The sequence below is a fragment of the Passer montanus genome, unplaced genomic scaffold (assembly GCF_014805655.1).
Source record: "Passer montanus isolate IOZ18808 unplaced genomic scaffold, ASM1480565v1 scaffold8, whole genome shotgun sequence".
Classification (NCBI taxonomy): Eukaryota; Metazoa; Chordata; class Aves; order Passeriformes; family Passeridae; genus Passer; species Passer montanus.
The window spans coordinates 2,338,416-2,364,220 of record NW_024373256.1 but is presented as its reverse complement, the minus strand read 5'-3'; the positions used below and the strand labels follow the sequence as shown (position 1 = coordinate 2,364,220).

The 25,805-nt window shown below is 42.9% G+C and overlaps 1 protein-coding gene across 4 annotated transcripts in view; it reads right to left on the bottom strand.

Annotated features, from left to right (window-relative positions):
- Positions 1-25,805, bottom strand: part of TOM1L2 (target of myb1 like 2 membrane trafficking protein) — a 56,329-nt gene that overhangs the window by 29,653 nt on the left and 871 nt on the right. For all 4 annotated transcript variants that reach the window (XM_039731806.1, XM_039731807.1, XM_039731808.1 and 1 more), the window contains exons 2-5: positions 7,862-7,946; positions 6,835-6,913; positions 5,091-5,240; positions 802-936 (exon numbers count right to left, since the gene is read on the bottom strand). In XM_039731806.1, coding sequence (XP_039587740.1) covers positions 802-936; positions 5,091-5,240; positions 6,835-6,913; positions 7,862-7,946 — 449 coding nt within the window. The remainder of the gene's footprint in view (positions 1-801; positions 937-5,090; positions 5,241-6,834; positions 6,914-7,861; positions 7,947-25,805) is intronic.

Sequence of the window (25,805 nt, the reverse complement as noted above, 5' to 3'; positions counted from 1 at the left end):
ACTAGAAAAGAATGACAGCTCCAAAAATCTTCCATGCCCATCTCTTTTGACCCAACCCACAAACATTTAAGTCCATTTGGTTTTACAAGAAAAGTGAGAAGCAAAATAAAAACAAGAGCCAAAGAGAAACAATTATAAATTATTTTTAAACTAGGAATTAAGTTACAGGCTTCCAAAAAATGATGTGATACGTAGATACTGAATTTAATTAACCTTGACACAAGAATTGTAATCTCTCAGTCCTTGATCACTTGCATTTGCCGCTTCAAAGATTCATTAACTTCAGTTTTCAGAGTGAATAATCAGAGCACCTGTGATCATTAAGTTACTTCCAAGCAGCAGTTCTGTCGACTTTCCAGACCTAACTTTTCAGAGGTGTAAAGTTCTCACATTACTGTGGGATCAGAGAGATTCAGACTCTGTACACCCCTAACAGACAGGCAGACCTTGGCTCAGGGTTATCACCAACAGAAACAGCCACACTTTTGAGCAAAAGAAGTAAATCTTAATCATAAATCCTGGGCTCTCTTTGAACAAATTAGTTGCATTTGTTTGGTGGTTTTATGGTACAAGATTAAATATAACAATTTACAGCTTCTCAGATTGATGATTGACTCAAGGGAGGAGATAGCTTATCAGTCTGTATTATGCCTCTCTTACATGCCCTTTCACTATTAAAATGTCCTTCCAGGAGTGAGAAAATGAGCCAAATTCAGAGAAATGGGAGGGGGAAAACGAGTAGTTATCCATCTATTTAGACACCCTGGGAAAACACCCCAGAATTGCAAGGCTGCAGCTTACCCTCTGTGGTGTGTGTATTGGAGACAGAGCATCAAGATCTGCCATGGGGAACTCGATGCCTTTCCTCTTGAGTTCTTCATAAATATGCACTACTCCAGTTAAATCGGGGCTACTTCGGAAGGCATCAGCCCAGGCCTGGAAAACACAAGAGATTATCCATAAACCTTCCAAATGAAGCTCCAGCCCCACCCTGACCTCGGATACTGACTGTAAAAGCTTCCATAGATTTCAGCTTCAAAGGAAAGCTGGAATTATGAGACCTGGTCTAAAAGATCCTGCAAATATTAAGAGAGGCACCCATACATTTTATTCAGATATAAAACAGAGGAACCCAGTGCAGAGTGGCTGTGAGTAGCTCCTGATCATCAAAATCTGTGAACATACATGAAAGTCTCTTCCCATCTCCTCTCCTCAGCAGTGATTGATGCTAATCTTTTCTGGCATATTGCACAGCAAATGACCCACCAGAAAAGGTCTGTGTGAAAGATTCAACAGATCTAACCTAAATTCACAAAGCTGTACAATCATCTTAAACAATCTCCATTCACTTTGTGAAACATCCTCATTTGTTGCCAAAGGAAAAACACAGCCATTAAGTTGTCTTCAGTGTTTTATTTGGACCAGACTTAAATGAAAAAAAAAAGGCCCTTTCTGAGGTTCTTGTCCTGTGAAAGAGACAGTCCCCTGAGCAGCAGAACTAATGATGCCTGGGCTCTGACAGAGCATATCCAACACTCAAGACACCCCAGTGTGGCACAAAGGATGAGTTTAAAAGAGAGAAATTCCCACAGCCAGAACATTCATAATATCTCTCCTGCATGAATTCTCTAGTGTCTAAAAAGACTTCAATTCACATTTGAGCTTTTCCTTCAGTGGGAGTACTAAGTGCTTCTCTTGGCTAGCCAGCCTCCTGCACTCACGAAGCTGCTGGGAGCACAGTATGCTAAAAGCCTCAGCCCCTTTCACTTGTGTTGGAAATGAACCAAATATGAAAAAGGTAGAGGAAGGAAAAAATGAAATATTATGACTCAATTAAAAAATGAAGCATTCCACAAACCCCCATGTGTGTGGAGCAGGGTATCAGTGTGCTGGATCCAGAACTGCTGCGAGACGCACGTGGGCTCGGAATTTAATTCATTTAGTCATCACTTTTACACTAGTTCTTTGGCTATTTTTACTTTAAAAGCTCTTTGAACCACTTTTTATATTTGAGAGGACAGAAATCCAAGATAGCAAAGTAAGATAAGAAATAATATTAATTTTTAACTTGCATTCCTGTCCTGTTCAGTTCTAAGAAAGAGCATTTCCTACCATCTGTGCCCAGGAGACAATCCATTATCAGGTGCAAGCAGACAATCCTGGGTTTGCTTCTCAGCTTTGTTAAGAGTAAATTAACTGCATCAACTCTTCTGATGCAGTGCAAGTCCAGACAGTCCTGCTTGAACCAGAGAAAACAGCTCTGACAGCACACAGGATTGTTTCCTTGGAACTGACCTTCCAAAACATCCCCAATTCTGATGGAGGTTTTGACTGCACAAGTAACTCCACCTTTGCCATTTCACTGCCTTTCCAATTTACATCAGAAGCCATCTGAATGACGCTTCTACATAATGGTGTTCACCACTCCAACTCTATTTGCAAGCAAAAGGGAAAAGTGTTAGGCAAGGGATGTTCTATTTAATAATCATCACTCAAAGGAAACTTAGAGGCAAAAATATGCTGAATTCTGTCCCCAGTTTTGAGTGAAGCTTGCTTGTCCAGGAGGATGTACTAATGCATCCCCTCTTTCACTGGCTTCCTGTGGATTTTGTAAAATTATCTCAGTTCATCTGCACTTCACCTTTTAAAAATATTCTCTCTTCTGCAATTCTCTTCCCTGGAGAAAGGAGACACTTCCATTTGTATTCTTCTTCACCTGAGCTGGGAGCATTATCTACCTTAGTGTGTCTCAGAGGTCACAAGTAGGACAGGCACTATTGTTCTAAGTGCTGTCCACACACACTGTAAGACAATCCCTGTCCTAGACAGCTTACAACCCAACCAGGCAGCTGCAATATTAGCTCTGCTTTATGGATAAGGAGCTACACTAGAGCTTAGGAGACCTGCCCATTGTCCAAACACGTGTAGGACAAAGGGGCTATTGAATTCAGAGCTTCAAATACTTCAGGATAAATCCCACTTGGATCCTCAGTGTGCCCAAACCGGTCACTTCAATACCATTGTAAATCCAGCCCCTAAATTTGGGACCATCCCAGTGTCTGGAAACAGGGTGACAGGCCAGCTCTTACCAGGGGCACAGTGACAAGGAATATTTCCAAGGCCTCCCAGCAAGGTGAAGAAGGAAGGATAAGCACTGTGTAACATATGCTAATTCATGTACACTGGGAAATAGGTTGGGAAAGTGAGACACAAGATGCTCAACATCTCAAAACAAGTCTCTAGATAAGAAACTGGATGGCAGCTTTATCTACCCTTGTTATGGAAAGGCCCATGAATTTCAGAGCTGTGTGCCTGAAGATGTGTGCTGTTTGTACAGTTCTCTTCCATGCTTCCAAGTCTGGGCTATTAATCCTCTCATTTCTGTTCTTATTAATTCCCCAATTAAAAAACCCCTGGATATAGAAAGGGATAAATACAATGCTGGTGGGGCAAAGCTGAGATCAGCTCTCTGGGACAGGGTTACCTCCAACCCCAGGGAGCTCTGCAGAGCACAGCCCCAGCTGAGTGAAGCTGTCATGGGGTATTTTGGGGGTGTGTGTCCATAGGGCACCTGGGATGAGTGACTGCCACCACTCTTCCAAACTTGTCAGGCAATCTGGAAAACAAAGTCCCCTACCACCTCCAGCTAAAGAGACACGTACAGAACCCACCCACAGGCAACCTTCATAATTTTCAGGCTTTTTATATCAAAAGGCATTTAGTACCCAGAGTGAGGCTTTTAGCTCTACTGCACTGAGTCTCCTCAGATAAAGCTCTGTTTAATACACTGAGGCAATGACTGTGGCTTTGTGATTATGTTACAAACCCTCCCATCTTAGCTGCATTCACAACTGGGAATCCATTTAAACCCAGAGCCCAGCAAAACCAACATTCCCTAAAACAACATGGAAACACACCCAGTTTGTCTTTATGGGACCGTTTTTAACCTCATCTCCTGGTCACTGCATGCATCCAGTCTCCCATAAAGGGAGGCAGAAACCTGAGGGCTCAGTCAGATGCAGAAGAATTGCTTTCAATAAATTCATTAATTTTGTGCTATTTTTTAAAAAATCCATAAAATCATATACCAGAAATAAAGGGACCCCACAGACCTCAACTCAATGCCCACCCTACCTATTTCCTGTTTGAAAATCACTTATTTACATTGTCATGCTCTAAGGATGCCCTATCCCTGTATCCAAATAAGAAATAAAGCAGCAGAAATCCAAGTGCATGCTTTGCCATAAAAATCAGAAGTGTGTCTGGCAAATGATGCTGTGCATTTGTAAATACCTCCCCACAAGGAAACACTGCAGCAGGTTTATATCATTTTAAATACGCACTGTCTTTTAGTCTCTGGTGTATGCAGTAGCCTGTGGAAGCTTAGTGATAAAGCTTCCTATAATTGTCAGATTTCCTCCAGGCAGGCACCAATGTTTCCTCATGTGTGGCTAATGGTTTGTGGAATTAACATGGCTGTTTATTGTTGTGCTGCACAGAAGGAGAAGTGGCAGACAGGCCCATGTCTGCAGTTCCCACTGCAGGCAAGGATCTGACAGTGTGCTTTTACTGCACAATAACCACAGAAAAGACACCAAAACCATTTTAATTCCTGTATGGTCATTTACTCTTCTATAACCATCTTTGAAAGGAATGCAGAATGCTTTCAAATGGAGGGAAACAGCTCCATTTTCCGGTCAGGGAAACAGACACAGAAAGGCAAGTGTTCTGCAGCTGACACCAAAAGCACAATCCTCTGAAATCTCCTGGCCTCAGATGACAAGCTCATCACCCAGGCAAGTCTCCAGCTTCTAGATATGACTGTTAAATTGCAAAAGCATCCATTCGCCTTTTATTAAATCCTCCTGTTTTAGCACGGTACCTCTCTAACCAGACAGCTCTCCCTGGATAAAATATCTATGTGTGTACATGTCTGCTTTTCCCCACCAATCTGGATATATTGTTTGAGTTTATATATAAAAAACTTGCCACATTTTTAACGATGACAGCATGTTTAGTGATGCGTAGCATTGAAGCAGACAGTCCTTATTTCAGGCAGCAACATATGGAAGCAGAGACAAGCTGTGTACCTGAATCAGTGCTAGGACTTTATCCTGTACTATAGTGGGGGGGTTGTTCTTGGGTGAGATGATTTTCACCAGAACGCCATCGATGAAGTCACGGTTTGCCACCAAGACGTGGAAGCGATGGCCACAGTTCTTCACACAGGTCTCCAACACCTACACACACAAAGAAAACCCAGCATTCATTGTTGGAGCAAAGCTTGATCACACACACAGCACCTGATTTTTAATTTATTTTAGATTTTTTGATGGGAGGGTGAGAAGACAGAGGGGAGATCACAGTTATACTCTTATTACTTCTTTTCTTCCCCAGTTTTGCCAAAAAACTTCTCTACACACACATTCAGCTGTACCTCACCCACTGTTAACATATTGGGCATTTTTGGGATCCACCTTTCCTGTTTCCAAGGTAAAGAAATAGAAAGTTTCTTCGTCTTCAAAGCAGAACTTTCCAGCCAGCGCAGCTGAACAGCCAAGTACACAGCAGCCCATCAGGAGCAGGTAAGACAGAGGACATCCTGTCACAGTGAGATATTATCGTGCTGTGCCACTCCACCATTTTCTATGTGCCTGGAACACAGCTGGACCCAGTTGCTCCGAGCTATAAGCCATGTTTTAGAGTTGGGAATTCAGGTGAATGATCTTCACTCATTCAAAACACTCCCCTGTGAATGCTCTGACAGGTTATACTTTGACACATTTTCCCCCTGCAACCTAGCTGGAGGCACCTTCCACTTGCCATTCAACTGCCATGGAAGAACAGCTGTTGATTTCTCTCTGAAGAACATGATTAGCATGGAGATAAATCCAACGCGTCACTTCTCCTTACAGCCATGCCTAATAACCACTGCGACTCTGAACCGAGGAATCTGTAATTACTCTCCTCCTTCAGCTACTTTCATCAGCCATGATGACACGGGCTCATTCCTGATGGATTTTGCTCTTTCCTGCACAATGGATAATCTCATGGTTTGGACTTTGGTAATCTGTCAAAATGACAATCCAGGATGGGAAATGGCAAGAAGACAAAAAGTACGGCTACGCCTCGTCAGGGAGATGCAACAAGAGCTCTGTGAAAGAATCATGCAGATCACCTCCCCACAGCAGGATAACTCGATCTAGCTACTGCCAGAGCCAGCCCAGCACCCCACACAGGAGGGCTGCACTACCCAGGAAACCTCCAGCTAAAGCCATCAGCAGGAAAGGTCACTGCTAAATTATCCTGCACCTTAGCAGTGCTGTCTAAATGCACAGAATATAATTTACACTTTATTGAGTGAAATTAGATCAGCATAAATTAATGCGGTGTCTCCTACAGAGATTCATTCACAAGGGAAATTGTGCATCAGCTACTTATGAAGCTGAAAATATGGCAAGTTCATCATCCTCACTCCCAGATACGTCCACAGCTGTTGCCTTGGAGTGGAGGAATGGTTGGACACAGGGAAATGAGAGTAGAAAGGAAAACCTCAAAGAGCAACAGACCCATTTTAGCCACTTTAACTCTCCTCAGTCAGTACTTGGGATGAATAAGAGCCACGAAAAGAAGCAGAAATCAATTGAGTTGGAAAACTGCTATGCAAAGCTTCCAGCAGCTCTCCCCAAGGAAGTGAGGAGGCAATTGGAGAGAAGAAAAGGGCAGAGCAGTGGCTGTTAAAGGAAATAGTGTGTACATTCAAGAGAGTGCCAGGAAGAGGAAAATGACAAAAGGGTTCTGCCCTTTGAAGCATTCCAGCCTGCCCCCACTCACCGTCAGCGCCAGCATGACCTCTCTGTAATTTTTGTTTCCATTCAGCCTCTTCTTCAGCGCTCGAATGGCATCCTTGGGCCTGAAGGAGAAACACACCATTTTAACAGACAGCTCAGACAGGCTTTTCACATCCCATAAACTGTGGGAAAATGAATCCTTTGCCATTTCCAGCTGGACATAAGCATGTGGGTTAACTTCAGATCATCTGACTACAACCGAACCGGGGTCATGGAGAAATATGTGAGGAGACAAGGTACCACAGAAATCAAGACTGGAGGAATGCCCCAAGTCTCCAAAAATCCAGGCTGTTGACTAGGCAGGGAAGACTGACAGCCACTCTGACAAGCCCAGGGAATAAGAGCAGTGATCAGTTCTCCTGCAGACTGCAAGCAGCAAAGCTTTCTGGTGCTGGAGGTCTGTCAAAAAAGCTGTCTACACAGATAGCTGAAATTAAAGGCACTGCAAAGAGATACACCTGCTGAAAAACAAAGGTGGCACCCTCTCCAAAAAGTTTTTCATACCAGCCCTCCCAAGCAGAGACTGACCACAGAAAATATCACAGAATCATTTGGGTGGAAAGGCTCTCTTGGATCATTGAGTGCAACCATTAACTCAGCACTAAGCCCACCACTATACTACATCCCAAAATGTAGTATAAAACAAAACACATCCATGTGTTTTTGAATGCTTCCAGGAATGGTGGTTCCACCACTTCCCTGGGCAGCCTGACCCAGTGCCTGACTTTCAGTGAAGAATTTTTTCCTAATACATCATCTAAATAAGTTGCTCTCCTGGCACAACTTGAGGCCATCTCCTCTCATCCTGAATCCCACAGGTGCTGCATCATACAGAATTTTCTAAGAGCAGGGGAGGTCTAAGGAGCAGGAAAACCAAGCAACTGATCTGCAAACTGCATTCAAACCACGAGCATCTGTCCCCAGCCTCACTGCACCTCCTCACATGCTGAGTACAACCAGAGGAAGATTGTGTTCAGGGACCTTTCCAAGTCTGCTGAAATGGCACATACCCTTCTTCTGTCTCGTTGATAATGTCACAGATCTCCATGTTAAGTGTCCAGTCTTCACTCTGCAAAGAGCCATCTGTGGCCTTTTCTGTAAAGTAAAGAAAAATAAATCTTTTCACATCTTCCTGATTAGGTCTGTACCTCAATCCATGTTCAGTTACTCCAAGCTGAAACTGTTCAGTAACAGACAGAAAAAAACAAATCCCTGCTGACAGTAAACAATGTCAATCCTTCCATCCTGGTTTTAGGGATCAGCATAGAGGTTTCCAGACAGAATCAATTATCCCTCCAGCCCACATAGATGGGCTGTTCTTCAAAGACTCCTGAATTCCTGGGAGAGTAGGAAAATGTCAGCTAATTCCAATTTAAACTCTTCAGATGCTGCATTGCTGGCAAGTTATGAGCTAGGAAAATATCCCCCAAACCAGCATGACCTCCTCCCTGTTTCAGCAGATAATACCTCCACATGAATTGAGGGAGGAAAAAGAGCAACCTGGAGACAGAATTCAAGGAATTTCAGCACGAAAAGACCCACCAGCATGTGAAAACATTTAGCACATAACAGTTCAGGTCATGATATCTGTCCCATGCTACGTCCCTCTCCATGCAGGGGCTCTGTACACACCTCCCAAGCTCTGCCTTCCTCCCAAATCTTCCCTCACAATTTGTGTGGCAGGTTAAGTCACTCTGGCATCACTCAATTCCCAGGGAAGGATGACCTATAGCACTGTGACAGTGGCAGATGCCAACTGTTGGCACTTTAATTTATAGACATCTGCAGGAGTAGCATAACCATAACTTGTAGTAATCAGTTGACAAGAACTATTTTCTCCTTGGGATTTCCTCCTAAATCAATATAGTTCTGTCTAGCAGTGCCTGGAACATCCCTGGAATTTTTCACACTCCTCACTTAAAGCATTCAAATCCTATCTGCTACCCACATGCAGGAATGATGTTAAGTTGAACATAAAAGCCTGTCACTAGGAAGATCTAAAAAGGGGACCTTTGAGCCAAGCATGATCTTCTCTAAATTACTCTGGGTTTTTCTACAGATCCCTGGCATTCAGTGCTGGAAGACAAAGAGGGTAAGCAAACCCACTTTTAAACATTTCAAAGCAGAAACAAAACCACAGGTACCACCTTCTCCAAATATTCTTCTGTCTACATCTAACCCCAATCTGTACCCCAGGACAGGGCAGATTTTGTTTGGAAAGACCAGGCTCCAAGGACTTCACACATCTCTTTTTGTTTACCAACAGTGTTTTTTTCCTATTTATATTTCCATTACTGTGACTGAGGATACAGATGCCCACAGGCCATAATTATGGGATATTGTTTGGAGAAAGACTGTGCCTGGGTAATTCAAGTTTCAGTGACTTGTCTACACCAAAATCATGGTTAAAAAAGCAGCTCCACCAAGAAGAAGTTTGAGACAAACCAGACAGCAATGCAAAACCCCAGAAGGGAGAGCTGAACAGAAAAGAACCATGAAAAAGAAGATTATGGAACAGGAAAATATTTGTTACAGACCTCACTTCTCATTCTGAGAAGCAGCACTGCAGTGTACCCATTGGGGAGGGAATGGAGGCTGAAAATCTCCCAGCTGGATCTTTTTTCAGCCATCACCACCTCATGGTGAAGTTCACTTTGGTCAATGAAAATTCTTTATGCTTGAGAGATGCACATCTTCCATAATGCCCAATAAATACTAGACAGGTTACTGAGAATTTTTAATTTACTGCATGTACAGTGCAGGCAGAGCTGTTTAATGTTTTCTAGGATACAGGAATTTATCTTTGTACAAAGCTACTTTTAAGAATCACTTCTCTTAGTTGCTTTGTGTTCTTCAGTCTACATAAAGTTTTATTGCTACAGAATGTGATCTGCCTTCACCTCCATATAGTCCTTATTGCTTAGGAAAACATTTTATTCACCATTAGGAAAAAACCCTTAACAGTCAGAGATAAAAAAAATAAAAATCACTACATCTGATTTGCTAGAGAAGGTGATCCCCAGAGCTGCAAAGGATTTAGAAGCCAAATGCTCCAAAATAAGAGATTGTGCCTTAAATAGAGAGTATTCCTTAAGCTGGGCACATCATTTGTTTCCTTCATCTTAAACTATATTAAGAAATTTGTGTGTTCTTGATAGTATTTGGCATCAGGCAGCAACTTAGCAATGTTCAGTCTCTCTGGTCTGCTATAATCACTTTTTATATGATTTTGGGAAATGCTGATCCTGCCCAAAGTTGTGCTGGCAGCCAATTCACTCGCTGGTCTTGTAAAACCCATGGAGTTAAGGTTTATTTTGACAAAATATGGATATGGCAGCACTCCATAGGTAAAAAAAGGTGATATTTTGAAGATAGCAGAGTGAAGAGATGCTGCTGCAGCACTGTACATAGGTTAGCACCAGAATGCTCATCTGTGGTCCCTGATAACCTTGGTCATATTCCCTTTTTGAGATACTCCAGGGAAAACAAAATCCCCTTTCTCCCAAAAAACTTGGTTACTACCTTTTTATTTTTGCATTTCTGCACACACAGCTGAGACTGTGTGGGTTTAAGACATAACAGTTCCCTTCTTGAGAAATAGTTCTTTTCCCCTTGGGTAATTTTTAATTCGAGTAAGAGTCAGAAGCTAATTTTAGTTTCTTCTTCAGCAACAGAGAGCACACGAGCACTTGTCATCTGGAGTTGTGTGTCCTTTGTAGGGTGTGTGACCCAGATTTGCTGCTGCAGTGCTCTCTCAGCTGTACAAAGGAGTTCACTGGCTGCAGAGAAGGTTTGGGTGGGATTTGCCTCAAGAGCTGCATTGTGCTGCAACGAATTGAAAGCCTGCAGAGCTCTTCTAGAACCAAAACACAGCAGGTTGTAATTCTGGATTTCTAGTGAAACAGCTCTGCCTGCACTCAGCTGTAAGAGAATCCCCACACAACATAGCCTAAATGCAGGAAATTAAAAATACTCAATAACCTGTCCAGTATTTCATGGACACTTTGGAAGGCTCCTCCTCAAACAGCACCCAGATACAGCTGACAATTAAACAGATATTGGAAACTAACACAGAACAGCAGAGGAATGGCACACGAATCATGCAAATCCCCTTTGAAAGAGTAACCAGCTCCTCACCCTCTTTCACACCCATTAAAAGGCACCAGTTCATTCACACATGAACTCTGGAAAGTGACCAAAGGATTCCAGGGTGCAGTAAGAAATGTTAAGAGGGAAGGTGCTGAGGAGGAGTTTGCCCTGAATTGAAGAGTTTATGGTGTAGTTTAATTGCATCACAGAAGGGCTGGCAGCTCCCAGCCTGGTGCCAATGGCTCCTTGCACAGCTCCTGACTCAGGAGCAGCTCTGAGCACTGGGATAATGCTGGGTTTGTGTCTCACACAGAGACATGATACCACCAGCGAGATTATCAGAAAGTCTCTCTCTGAAACAAGATGCTATCAGTTCCCACCACGTGTCCCAAATTAAAGCATAAATGTTCTGGTGGGAAGAAAGACAATCTGGCACTCCACGCCTGACACGCAGCAGACCTGGGGCACTGCATATGCACACACAGCATCAGCTTATCTGTAGTCTGTGAGGAAAAGGAGAAAAAATGGTGCTATTTTTCTCATTCACACCTTCCCTCTGAGATCCAACTCTTGTGGCCGCATTTCCACGCTCTGCCAAACGGCAATATCAGCATTTCCCTGCTCACACTGAAATCCTGTGGCATTTACAGCACCCAGAGGGTTCAGCAGTGTAAAGTTCCCAGTACAAACAGTCTCAGTGCACACAGCCCCAGCCAAGCCTCTGCCCAAACAACCTGCTCCGACCCGAGATGTCACCACGAGGAAACCAGGTCAGAAATTCCTGTCCAATCACCACGTAACAAACAGGTTACACAGGGCAGGGCAGGGCAGCAATTAACTTCTAAATGCAGGAAGAAAACAGAACTTTTATCACCCATCCTGAAACCAAGTCAAAAGCGACCTCACAGAGAAACACTAACACTGGTTATCCTCAAGAAGCTCCTCTCTGCCCTCTTCAATCCACACTACTGCTCCATGTACATGTTTGTACAGCTGAGATTGGAATTCTGACTGCTGGAAGCACTGAGAGCAGCTATTCCAGCCTGAATGATAACAGGACCAGGGGAAAAATCTCTCCAAAAGTCCATTTATAAGTACCAGTGAATCTTTATGGTGCTGTAGAATGGTCTTGGGAGAAAAGGCAAAAGGGAAAGTTAAATGTGGCACTTGCTAGAAATAGCATTAAATGGAAACAGCACAACTGCAGTTTTCTCTTTGAATATCAGAATCTCATGAATGAACAGATCTTTTTTCAGAGAACTCACAGTTTTCTCTCTTGGGTCTTCTCCAGATGTTGCTTCAGAGACTCTCAATTCATACATTTGGGATGAACTACACACACAAAATCACCTTCTATTTAGGCAAGAAACATGCACACCAGTGCATTGTGTTAGAGAGATCCAAAACCAAGAAAACTCCAAGTCCACACTTCTCCCCTTCCCTCCAACAGTGTTTGGTGTTCACATAGCATAAAACATCTTAGGGTTTGTGGTTGTTTTTTCTTTTTTGCTTGCAAGTTCACAAGATTGCAGATCTTAGATCTTTGTCTTGTCTCTTAACAGTCCACCTGCCTACCAGCTGTGCTCCACCACTGAAATTAGCAAATCAAACAGTCAGATATGTTATATTTCACTCTGCATAATAAGGATCAGAAGGAGCCACAGTATCAGCAGGTTTTTGCTTCCATCCTGCTGGTTCCCCTCCCTTCAATGCAGCGTTGCTCTCTCAGAAGCGAGGGGCATTCACTGAGGGTAAAAGCAAAACGCTTTTACAGACTGGCCTTCAAGAATATATCAAGAGTTTTGCAAGGCAATCCAAACCAGACAAGATTGCTCAAATGAACAGGACAATGACATCTCTGGGCCATAGCCTATAGAACTGCTTTACACTTTAAAGCACCATTACATTTTGTGACTGCAGTTGTGTCTCTTGGATTCAATCATCAATGACCCCCACAGCACCATCAATAAGATCCAGGGAAAGACCATACCCAGGCCATGGAAACATATTTTAGCTGTCCAAGCAAAATGGAGATAAGGCCAAAGACCCCCAGCATTCACAAAGCTGCTGAGTTCAAGGCATCTCACTTGGGAGACAGACACACTCAAATAACACACTTGGATACTCCTGGACCCAACAGTCTATTCTTGTTTCTCTATATTTGCTTTTAAAAAGACAGTCACGGCCACTTAGACATTATGGTAACCAACAGGAGGATTGTTCCTTTTTATCAAAACGCTCCTATTAAAATATAAATGTGACTCATTCAAAATTCAAGATCAAAACTCAACTCTGGAGTGACTTACTCATAAAACCCCGCCAGCTTCTTTGTTAGAGCGCGCAGCTCCAAGAGCATTTTTCAATTAGCCACCTCACTGCTCCAAGTCCTTTTTCTACATTCCTTATTTCACACTGCTCTGAAAATGCTGAGCTTCACACTTCCAAGGAAAAAGCCAGTCAGCTAGAACAAACGGGCTCAATCTGAACGGCAAAGCACTACAGAAAACGTGATTTGGGTTGGACTGCTGCAGCACCGGCCACCACTTGTCATGACCACTGTGCTCTTTCACTTGGTTTTTAGCTATGCTCACACTAAAACTCTCTGGGATCAAATAATTTACCTTCCATTCATTGTTTTGCCGAAGTTTCTGATGCTGAATAAATGAATAGTTGGTAATGGCTGCAGAGTCTGTGTTAAAATAAAATAAAGAGACTCTGTGGACAGGCACACGTGCAATCCTAAAGAGTATTTAGCTCGAGTGCTGTTGGAAGGCACAGCAGTAAACTGGGAACTGTCATTTTCTCCAATTAACTTTCAGGTTTTCTTCTTTTTGAAGGTGCCACCCAAATGCCAAACTTCCTCCACCCTGCTTTCCAGATCACACGTACCTGCAATCATGAATATATAGTACATAATTACTGTGCCTTTTTAAGGACCTCATGGTACTCACAGTCATGCTACAACAGTCTTGTGATTTAGATATGCTGCAGAAAAAAACATCACCCACAAATTCAGCCTCTCAGGTGCAGGAAACTCCAGGTGAGCATAGCTGCACTGCAGGTTCAGAAGCAGAGCAAGGTGAATGGATTAATACATATTAAATAAATATTAACAGCTGTACAACAAAGACTTTTCTTTCATACTCAGATCAGAGCTTCACCTGAACAAAAAGAAAACCAAAACAGAAAGCCTTATAATAAAATCAGAGCAGGCAAGGGAGCATATCAGCATGGCTCACTTAGTTTATCTCATCTCAAAGGTCTTGATACGTTTGCAGGGTGTAAAACCAGTCAGACCTTCCCATCTGCAATTGTATTGCACAAGAAAGGCCTGGCAGGACAACCTGGTCCAGGCAGCTTCTGTACTCAGATGTCTCTCATCTCAGGCACGAATGGTAGTTTAGTCACAGTCCTTAAAAGCATTTGGAAGCTGGATCCCAAGCAGAACGGTGTGTTTCTATACAATAAAGACTTTTGTTATGAATCTTCTCCCTGAAGTTCCCCCATCAGCAGAAATTGTTGCTGCTGACAGCAAACTCCACTGAATGACATGTGTATGTGAGTTGCTCTCTTCCAAAACAGATGGCAGAGAGACACTACTGCTTCTTTAAAACACAGTGAAATCCATCTGACTTCTCAATTCTACACAGCTTTAGAAACAAAGCACAGAAAGCCACCTTCCTCCCATGCCCTGACACTCATCAGAGCTCACATGTTGACCCATGTACTGTAAATAGCCGTCCTTCAGAGCGAGGTCATACACAAGCAGCTCCCAGCTCATCAAGCCATTTGCATGATTCAGAGGCACTTTCCCCCAAAATTCAGCCTTCACTGCACGTTTCCTCATCTCTTTTAGCATTGACCTTGGGTAGATCCCCACCTCGCTGCCAGCCCACGCTTTTCAGATGATGGTGCTACTTTCTGATTGACAAACAGGGACCTGCTCACGTCAGGAATCGATACGCCCAAGCCTTCAATCAGAAATGTCAGAGCAGTTTTAAAATCTGCACCCTGTATTAATGGATTTTAATGGATTTGAATGGAGATGTTTGATTTACAGTAGGGGAGCAACAAATCAATGATCCTTTCTGACATGTCACATCTCGTGACAGTGTCCCCTCGTCCTGTTGTGTCGGGGGATGATGACTTGCCACTTCACAGACATCTGTGATCTATTAGGCAACACTTCCAGCAGTTTAATATCATCCCACTCGGAGTGTCCATCTTTCTTCTCTGAATGAGAGGCATGAAAGCATAAATTAAAATCCCCTGGGTGATGAAATGGTCTCCTTCAGATTTGCCTTTTCTAAATTTAACTGTGACTGCTGCGACGTGTCCGTAAAATTCTGTGTGGGAGAATTTATCAGCATGGTGTGGTTTTAACAGGTCAGTGCATCAGGGTGGGTACCCAAATCTCCTCCTCCTTTGAGCACTGTCCAGCAGCCAGTGCTTTATAACAAGATCATCAACATTTAGTCATTTCCACAGCCAGAACTTAGATTGTAGCCCACCACTGGCCAAAGAGTTTTCATCCTGTTTTAGTTTCTGGAATTTGGATGGTTGGAGGAGCTACCTCATTCCTTAACTTGGCTACCAATTCCTTAACTGAGAATTCAGGTATTAAAGCACTGACATACTGGATGAGTAACATCTGTTGATTAACACTAGAAATACCAGATTTTTTAACAGTTTTGGCTCTCCAAAAAAGCCAAAATACAAAGAAAGAAGCTGAAAAAAATAATCATTTTCCAAAGACCCATTAGTAGCTGAGAACCACTCACACAGACAGCCCCAATAACCCAAAACCACTGACTGCATTAATTTTTCCTAATACCAAAAAAACCCCAACTGCTAAAAAAAAAAGCAGACTCCATTAATTTTATCAGCCTTAACTTATGAATCTCAGAGAAAGAGGCAGATGAAAAAAGAAAAGCAGGCAGAGAGGCATCACAATTCCATACCCCAGCAGCACAACATGCTGTAATCACCATCAAGAGTAAGGAGCTATCCTGATCTGTGACTCTCTGCCCCATTCAGGACTTCAACAGCATCTAGTAATTACAGGTGAGCCCAAAAAAATGACTTTATGAAAAGTTATGGATGATCAGTGTGTCAGTGAGCTATATTTGAAATCTATCAGCTCTTGATGGCCAATTTTGTACTACATGAGTAAAGCAAGTCCTAATAACTCACTTGGGACTTCACTCCAGTACTTACAAGCTACGTGCTTTTCATATTCATAAAACAAAACTAATTGCCTTTCATGGATGAAATGTTCTAAGAATTTTTAATCCATGTCAGCTGCAAACTCTAAAAATCCATCCCCATATATTTCAAAATCTCCCTCCCACCTGCTCACTTGTAACATGTTTGCTGCAAACAAACTATGAGGCAGAAAGAATTATCACGCTCTTACATTAGAATTATTTGTATTATTTTTTACAGGCTACTCCTAAAATCAGTTGTCCACATTCTCACATACTTAAAATAAACTAAAAACACTATTGAGTGAGGGGGAAAAATAGGCAAAATCATCTATTCCTGCAAGGAGGCAGTTACAAGAACAGGCTTACTCCTTTGCTGCAGCATGCTACATGGGATTTTAAAGCAAGTGTTCACATGTGATAATTAAAATGTGTTACAAGTGAAATGCAACAACTCCTGCAGTAACTATCCATGTGCATGTTCCCACCCCCAGCTCTCCTACAACTAGGAAGGTGAGAGCTGCATCCTCTGGAAAACCACAATTATCCCCCATGTGGAGTGAACTGGACAGAGGAGTCTGCAGCTTTTGAGAGTTGATGGGTTGCTTTCTAGTGTGAAGGGTTCAGTTTGCATTTCAGTTTTTCAGCCTTCCCTTGTACTGCTCTACAGAACAACAGCAAGCCTGTGCAAGAGGCAGCAAGCTCCAACCCCATCCCAATTCTCCAAAATCTCCACGGCTTGAGCATCAGTGTCTGGAATACTCTAAGTGTTTTCATCATGGGAGCAGGGGAAGAGCTGGCTCCTCTTCCACTAGGTGACAGGAATTACTTCTGCCAGTGCTGTGCTCACTGAAAGGCTCCACTGCCAGCTGCCCATTCTGCTTGCTCTGCCTGCAGAAGCTCAGCAGATAAACACTCCCAAGCAATCTCCTCAGGAAACCCGAGTGCAATTCAGGCAACAGCAATAACAAGACATGTATGTGCAATCCCATCTTGGGGCTGAGAAATGTGGATTTCTTGGTCTCTAATAACCCTACTAAAAATTCTGTTCCATTTTTACAGCCCTGTTTCTTCATGTGCCACTGCTGTAGATAAGCCTGAAAAAGACTGATAAATAGAAAATGTAAATACCAGAAGTTTAGGTCAAGTATGCAAATGCCTATTTCTGAGACTGTCATTTTAATTTTCCCTTAAGCCCCCATTCACCAACTTGTGCTATCTAGGCACACAACTTTGTAAATTCTTTGGGTCAGGAGCTGTCCCAATCCATTTCGTGTTCCACTGCAATTGCCTCTATTACATCATACCATTAGTGTGGCAAAATTAATAAAAATGTAAATGTATCAGGGGACTGCAGCGTAATTTTGGAAAATAACTCCACTGGTTTAACTGTTTTGGACAGTTAAAATTCTAACTGGAACACAAATTTTGAGCAAGGCTTACAAACAGTTTAGTTTATTTAATACATGTAGCAGGGAAGAAAACCCCAGCAATGAAACAGGCTGCTCTGGTGCAGAGTATGGATGGGAGGGTAACCTTCCCAGTGAACATATGCAATATTTTGGAATCTGCAGAGAACCAGCTCCTCCTGCTTGGGAAAGCCATGAGGACAAGCAGCCTGCCCTGTGCACTGTGACCAGCTCTGGCCAAGGTCAGCCTCTCCTGGGCATTCCCTCCTGTTTCTGGGTGAATCACGACTTTCTCCACTTCCTTTGGGTTTGATGTTCATGCACACTGTGCACATCCTTCCTCTGAGCCCTCCCTGAGCAACCAACAACTGCAAAATGCTGCCTCTAATGAAAGGGAGCCCTTAGAGGTGCAAGGCTGAGCCAGGCTGCAGCAGCCCAGCTCCCTCCTGGTGCTCACCACAGCCAGGAGATGATTCTGCACCCAAAGTGAGCTTTGCTTTAAGGAATGCTACATGTGAAATACCTCATTACCCACAGCAAGACTCCAGGCCAATACCCATTAAAGAAGCTGGTAGGAAAAAGGGGTTTTTCTACTCATTGGCTATGCCAAGTCATTGGCACGGATGGGGATTTAAAAGGCAGTTTTAATTATAGTAGGTAAAACCCACAGATGATCAAGCTGCAGTGTCAGAAAACCATCAGAACTGAACACTGACCCATTTGGGTTGTTTGCTGAACTTTAATCACTTTCCAAGTCTGACAGCTGCTCAAACTTAATTGCTCATTACACTTGTAAATAAAAACTGATCTCACTCTCTGATTAGCCAACCATCTTATAGTTGCCATAACAACTCCTTGTCTAATAAGTGATTTCAGATTTACCATTATTTGTACTAGCAGAAAATTTCACAAAGGTCTGAGTTCGCTCTTTTCAGCAAAATACCCTTCTAATTAAAACCACAGAAAATCAGTAGAGAAAGGGCAGCTCAAAGATAATGAAAAAAACAAGCTATTTACTACAACAGCTTAAATGTGAGCTCAGGGTAACACAAACCCAAATAAATGCTGCATCCAGCCCAACCTCTACATCCCACTCTCAATCACCTTATTATCATACCTGCATCCCATAACAACTGCTCAGGAAACTACCAGACAGAATTCAGGAAATAACTCGGGTCACAGTGTGGAGATGGATTTCAAAACTCACTCCAGATGAAATATTCCAATAAAATTTGCATATTTTCTCTCCTAATCCTTAAATTAGGAACCAATTAACTGGGGAAATTCCTTAACACTCTGTTAACTGATCAGAGAGCTTTTTGGTGAAAACTGAGGAGTTAAGATCCTCAACAACTTATGTGAAAAAGAGGGGAAAGTGATGAGCCCAACAGATTGAACTGCAATCAAAGAGGTTTTGGAGGAAAAACTACAACAGAGCATCTCATCTCTGGATCACTTCAATCAAAACCTTACTTAGGCAGGACTTCTTGGACAAAACTAATAATCAAAGCCTTGCAGATGTTCTTAAAAAACATTATCTGTACTTCAGTAAGTATTTGGTCACCAAAGCTTAAGTAAAATGCTTCTATTTAATATACAGATGTATTTATTAGTCTCAGAAGACAAAGCTATGAAATATCTCTCACCTGTAGGCTCAGAATATCATAAAACTTTCCAAAATTTGCTGGCAAAGTGCTGAAGCTTGCAATTTGATTAATATGCTCAAGGTAGCTTTTTGTGTTTATGGGCAAAGAAAGGCAAGGTAAAATAAATGCAGAAAGCTATAATTGAGACAAAATAAAATTAAAAAAAAAATCAGGAAATACCAGATTTTTAAAAGGGACTTTCTGCATTTATTAAGCTAGGCAAAAAATGGGATTTTTTTTGTTATTTGGGTCAAATAGGAAACCATTCATATTTCTTGCAGTAAATGTATCCCATGAAAATAAAGAGGATGCAACATGTTCAAGTTAACATCTTCAACATCCTGAACACATTTGGGATGAAACAAAGTCTTTCCTGCCTTAAGAACATGAAATCAATGCTCTGAAAAATTCTTGGTATTCATACTCAGTTTAAACAGCTTACAACACAAATCTGTGCCTTCACTTTGTGTATGTTTTCTTTGATCTGAATTTGAAAAAAGAATTTTTTCCCAAGCTGATTTAACCCAGAAGGTTTCTGAGGTCCAGCTGGGAACAGGCTGCCCTACTCTCAAGGAACAAGCAGGCTACAAGGTAACCAACTTATTCAACAGGTTTCTTCTGAGTATCTCCTCATTTTTGAGTCTCCTGATGCTCCCTGAGACTACTGAGCTGCCAAAAGCTGGGAACCAAGAGAAACAGGAGCGTGGGTAAACAGTCCATACACAGCCATGCCAGGAATTGCTCAAACACAGACAGGGCACGGATTTTTTTCATCCTTAATCCTTGATTTTTAAATGAGTTACTGCATGGTGGAGCCCACCTTATAATTCTGTCAGGCAGAGAACAATTGTGGAGTGTATATTTAAATGTAAAGACATTGCTGCCAATAATAGACTGGCTGGATTTATTTGCATCTCCCTTTCCTGAGCAGTGGGAAATGTTACCCACTGCTGGAAGATCTGACTCCCTGGGTTGCACAAAAACATGAAAGGAGCTGCTCCTAAGGGAAGAGAGACCCAGCTCTAGCAAAGCTTTTAGACCAGTACGTTTTGTGCTGAAGAATCATCAATTTTAAAAGAGCCTTTTGCCACTGGCAGTAACTGAAATGATTGGGCAGAACCATCAACAAAATAACTACACAAATACAGAAGATAAGGCTTATCTATCCTTGGGAGGATTTTTATGCTCAGCAACAAGTTTCTTTTACATAGAAAACTAGGAATTCCCCAGGCAGATGCAAATGAGAAGGAGGAAAACTAGTTCTGGATGATCTGTGCTGTGTTTCACAGGCTGGGTTTTTGGGTCATTCCTCACTTCTCAGGGCTCCCAAAATGTCCTTTCTCTCTGTGCTCTTCAAACATTTATGCTCTTATCACCTACCCATTGTACAGATTTTACCCAAACACAGAGGATGAAATTACTTTTGGCCAAACAGAAAACACCAGATGAGGAAGGAGGTTGCCAGGCCAGCCTTGAAGAGCCCCAGGCCTGCAGGTTTCAGGCAGCACCTTCCCAGGGAAGGATCATCTCACCAAAACTTCTGCAAGAGCTGTTGTCCGGATCACTGTCACTGAGAATACCACAAATGCCTTCAACACCTTCAGAAATTGTTCATTAAAAACTCAACGCAGTTTATGAAATCATAGGAGAGTCTGCCTACCTTAAAACTGTTCCTCACAAAGGAAAACACAGAGTACTTCTATGGGGGAAAATTGTTTTGGATGAAATATTACATCAGTTGGAAGGGTTTGTGGGGATTTTCTGTGGGTTTTAGGCAAGCATATTTTAAATATGCAGTTTAAAAAAATCTGCTGAGTTCATGAACAGAGCAGTACCAAACTGGGAACAAGCTGTCCTCACTCTCACATACAGATAGATATTAGAAGCATATGGAATATACATTTAAGGGTACCAGGCTGAAAGAGATAAAACAGCATTACCCAAAAATACATGTTATAATACCTTCATGAACTACAATCTGCTTTTGTGCCTATAAAATAAATCCAGTCTTAGTAACCCAGTATTAAATGGCATTACACTAATTACCCAGCTTCACACGTGTGTGTAGTTTCTCCAAGTTGCCAGACTCATGACTCAGTATTTATTTGCTCCTTTAAAGAGCAAAGATATCCATTTTCGTATTTCATGGAGATTTTCCTTACAACATAATCCATTGTCATGAAGTGAAAGCAGATCCAAATAATCTTATAAAACTAAAAGCACTTTATCAGGCTCTTTTTGCATGACAAGCACAATTCTGAATGAGCAGAGGGGGGCTGGATTTCTAAAAACTGACCAGCTACAGGAGTACCTAGAGAAGTATTTCAGCTCTGAGGAGAGAACTTCTTGTGCCCTTTTCACTGCAGAAAAATGCAAAATCCATCTTTTTGATACAGCAAGAAAAGTTACTGCCACCTTGTATGGAGAGAAGCTTCCCTTAGAATAAGAGACAATGCTTCCATGGTTGTGGGTAAATGCAAAGGACTTTTTATTTCATTATAAGGCAATGAATGATGAGAGAGAAGATTCAGAGCCCAACAGCACACTGGAAAAATGATATTTTATGTGGACCACATCCTAAGATTATGGTGTACACTTTAAACACTGATTTCTAGCATTGGGGAAAGGCTTATCTATTAAAAAAAATATTTCACAGCACAGCAAAGTAGTAAGTTTACTCTGAAGGGAACTTAGGGAAATTGTGGACAAGAAAGGCTGGATTAATGCCTCCCACAGGACTACCACAGGCTGCTGGCTCTAATGCATTTCTCTGTTCCTACATGTAGTCATCAACTCATTTATTTAGGAACTGTTTTTATTCTAAGAATCATAAAAATCTTAGAGATATAAGAAACCTGAAGAAAAGGCTCGAGTGCTTCTTAGGGAAGGGAGAATAAAAGGTGTTTTAAACCCCTTGAAGCACTTTCCCATTAAAAAGGGGAAAAAATAAAAGAAAAGAAAAGGGGGGGGAACAAAACAGCAGCTCTGAAAACAGCCTGTATCCACCATATATATTATCAATTTAACAGCCTTGAATGGAAACTGCAAGTGCTTTGATAAAAATCAATTGAAAAGCTGTCTGCCTCACTGTTGCTTCAATAAAGTGCCTCTGTATCTTTTGCTGAAACCTTGTTTTTGTAGCCTCCTTAAATCACCACACTGTTTCTCCTCCAAAAACAGACCCCAAGTGCCCAGACCAGCACTGTGCATGGAAACTTCCCTTCTGCAACAGGGATCAGTGGTGTAAACCAGCAGCACCTGATCCCCACTCCCAGCCACACAGGACACCTCCATTTCTACATTGTTAAATGTAGAAATTGTTCTTCATTGTTAAAAATTAACTTTCAAGTCTCGCTGCACTTAATTCAGGTGCTGAACTTCACTCCCAGAGGCCTTTGGCTCTGGGTCTGGGGCAGCAGTGAGAAGAGCTGAGTTCAGCAGCACACACAGCCCTGACCAGAGCCTGACCAAAAGTGACCTTGATGGCCCTGTCCAGCACCCTGTGAGGAGCCCATTTCACACCTCACTGCCCCAGGCCAGCCCTCTGCACCTGCATCAGGGGGCAGCAGCAAGGTTTGGTTTGATTCAAACAAAGAAGCACTTTCCTGAAGCCTCTGCAATGTCTGCAGAGTAAAACAAACACAAAAAACCCTAAACCAGGCTTCCCTGTGTCCTCCCATGTAAGCCATATGGCCACTATCAAATAAGCAGAATGGCCAAAAAAGAGTCACCAGCACTCCACATTCTTGTAATTCAATCAGCTTTAATCATCCAAGATGTTTTCACTAACCTGCAGCAAGGGTATTTGTTCTAATAACCTTGAATAGAGTGGTGACACTTTAAAGATGGCTCCACTGAACAAAGAAAGATAAAAAAGCAATTTATGGCAGGATGGTGAATCTCAAGGCAAATTCTCACTACTGTAAATTGCAGCTTCTTCTCCAGGCCAATCCCTCTCCACACAGCAAGCACTCTGTCAGAGTTGCTTTACTACACATCTTCCTGCTCTTCTGCTCCTCACTGGTCTGTATATTCCTCAAGATGGTATTTACAGTGGTGATTGGAAAAAATAAACAGTTCAGTCAGAGGAACTGGGCCAGCACCCAGTGCCACAAAGGATCTTGTCAACCTCGCTGTACTTGGCAGCCTAGGAAACCCACGGCACCCAATTCCACCCTCCAGACTGTCACCAGCCTTCACAAAGCCCTTCTGAAAAACACCTCACAAAACCTTTGGGAAGTATTGGATTCTGCTACAAAATCCTGGGTGAGATTTTTGGTTTATATGTAAAATGATGCCATAAACTCCCTTCACAGCAACCTCCAGGTGAAAAGCAATATGGAATGAAAATGGTTTTTTTGAGTTCAGGAATGTCTCAGGTACATCTGCCACACACACAACAGCCCCACCAAAAACCAACCACTCATCTCAGGAGAGGACTTTGCTGGAGACACAAGGACAGCTGAGTGTCCACAGGTCCATCAAAGTATTATGGCAAAATTAGGGGAGGTTTGTAATTAGCAGCCATGGTGATGGCTTATATTGTTTCTGCTATGTCACCACTGGGAATTGAATAGAGGATACCATATAAATCCAAAAATCAGGTAGGTTTCAGCCATCAGGAACCTGGCTGCCATTTCAGCTGGCACTTCAGATGCAGGAGACTCTATCCATCTCCATTACAAATCCTCTGAGCTCATCCTAGCATTACTTTCCCACATTAAGCAAAAGAGTTAACATAAAAAGCCTGCCTAGCTTCAGACATTATCCAGATAAAGAGGAGAAAAGAGAAAATCCCTTGTATTACCTCTCTCAGCTCTCCCCAAACCTTTTCTGACATCTTTGTTCTTTCAGACCTGGCATTTATCTGCAGATACTGTAGAGCCCTAATTAAATCTTCCCGTGAACCTCTGCTGCTTCCTGGCAGAGAACACACACTCTTGGTGTGCTGATGGACCTGCAGGATTTTCTGCACTTCTCCCTTATGGTGAGTGTTAGGCCTTGCTTGGAAACATCACAACTGCGTACAACACAATATGTTTAAACAGAAACACAAAATTATTCCATCTCTTTCAAAGAATGAAGAGAAGCATAAGTGAAAATTATATTCCACAAGCTCATTGGAAAAACAAACTGTGGAAGCACTGGGCAAATAGCAGTGTCTGAGAACAAGGCATGCTTTTGTTTTACTGCTGTCTCAGAAAGGGATAACTGGCAGCAATAGGAGAAGCAGAAAAATTTGTCTTCCAAAATAAAAAAATAAAATCTGCAGTTATCTCTTCCCCCTGGGAGTAAAGAAAAACATTCTGAATTTTGCATTAAGGGGAGCTGCACACCTAACCTCATCTGATGGAAGCAGCTCAGTGCTCAAAGCCTCCAAGCTGGCAGCGACCAGGGGTGTGAGAGCTGTGAAAACCTTTGCACTCTGGAGCTGAACAGGCAGAAGGCTAAAAAAGCAGATTTTACCACTCCTCCCTCCCTGCCCAACAGTTCAGCTCCTCCAAACCACTGACTGGTGCTAAAGAAGCTGCCAATGAAGAGAGGAGAAGTTGGTGCCTTCCCTCCCCAGGCTGACGGCAGAGGCCTGGCCCAGCTGTCCTGGCAGGGCTGCTCCGCTGGCCAACTCACTCTAAAATCACCTTTCTCTTGAGCTGTTCCTGTTATTCTCCTCTGATTCCCAGCACTCCTCTCCCTCAGCAGAGGGAATAAACAGCCCAGATGGCTGAGGATAAGCAGGAGTTATGCATATGCTCCACACAGCCTGGCAGAGAGAGCCCAGCCACGCTCGAAGCACAGCGTGAGACTGGCCCAGGGCCTTTCACCCCAGCCAGGGGCTGTCCCTGCACGTGGGGATGGGGAAAGTTCTAGAGAAGAGCTTTGAGGCCATGAGCTAAAGCTCTGAAAAGTTTTCTCCAAGAGTTCCATCATTCCATAAATCAACGTGGAACAGCTGTAGGCCAGACTATGCACAGCTGTGTTACAGAATCCCAGAATGTTTGGGGTGGGAAGGGACACTAAAGATCATCTCATTCCACCCCTGCCACGGGCAGGGACACCTTCCACTACCCCAGGCTGCTCCAAGCCCTGTCTAACCTGGCCTGGAACACTCCCAGGCATGGGGCAGCCACAGCTTCTCTGGGAAACCTGTGCCAGGGCCTCCCCACCCTCACAGGGAAGGATTTCTTCTAACCACAGTCTCTTGCCAGTTTGAAGCCATTCTCCCTTGTCCTGTCACTCCAGACCCTCTCTCTCCATCTTTCCTGCAGGCTCCCTTCAGATATGGGAAGGCCACAACCAGGACACTCCAAGGCTCCTCTTTCCCAGGCTGAACAATCCCAGTTCTCCCAGCCCTCCCTGGCAGGAGACACGCTCAGCTGAGCATCACCTTGGCTCTGGGACTGCCCGCCCTCCTGCACTGCAGGAACCTGAGCCAGCCTGCTCCTTCCCACCGCAATGTCAGAGATCTTAAATTTCTCCAGGGCCCTACAGAGGAAAGCACTGAGAGCCCACCCCGCTGAGGTGAGGACTCAGAGTCACCAAACTCTGCACAAGTCATGCCCAGGATTTCTCCTTTCTCTTCTTTGCCCCAGACCAAAACATGAGTGG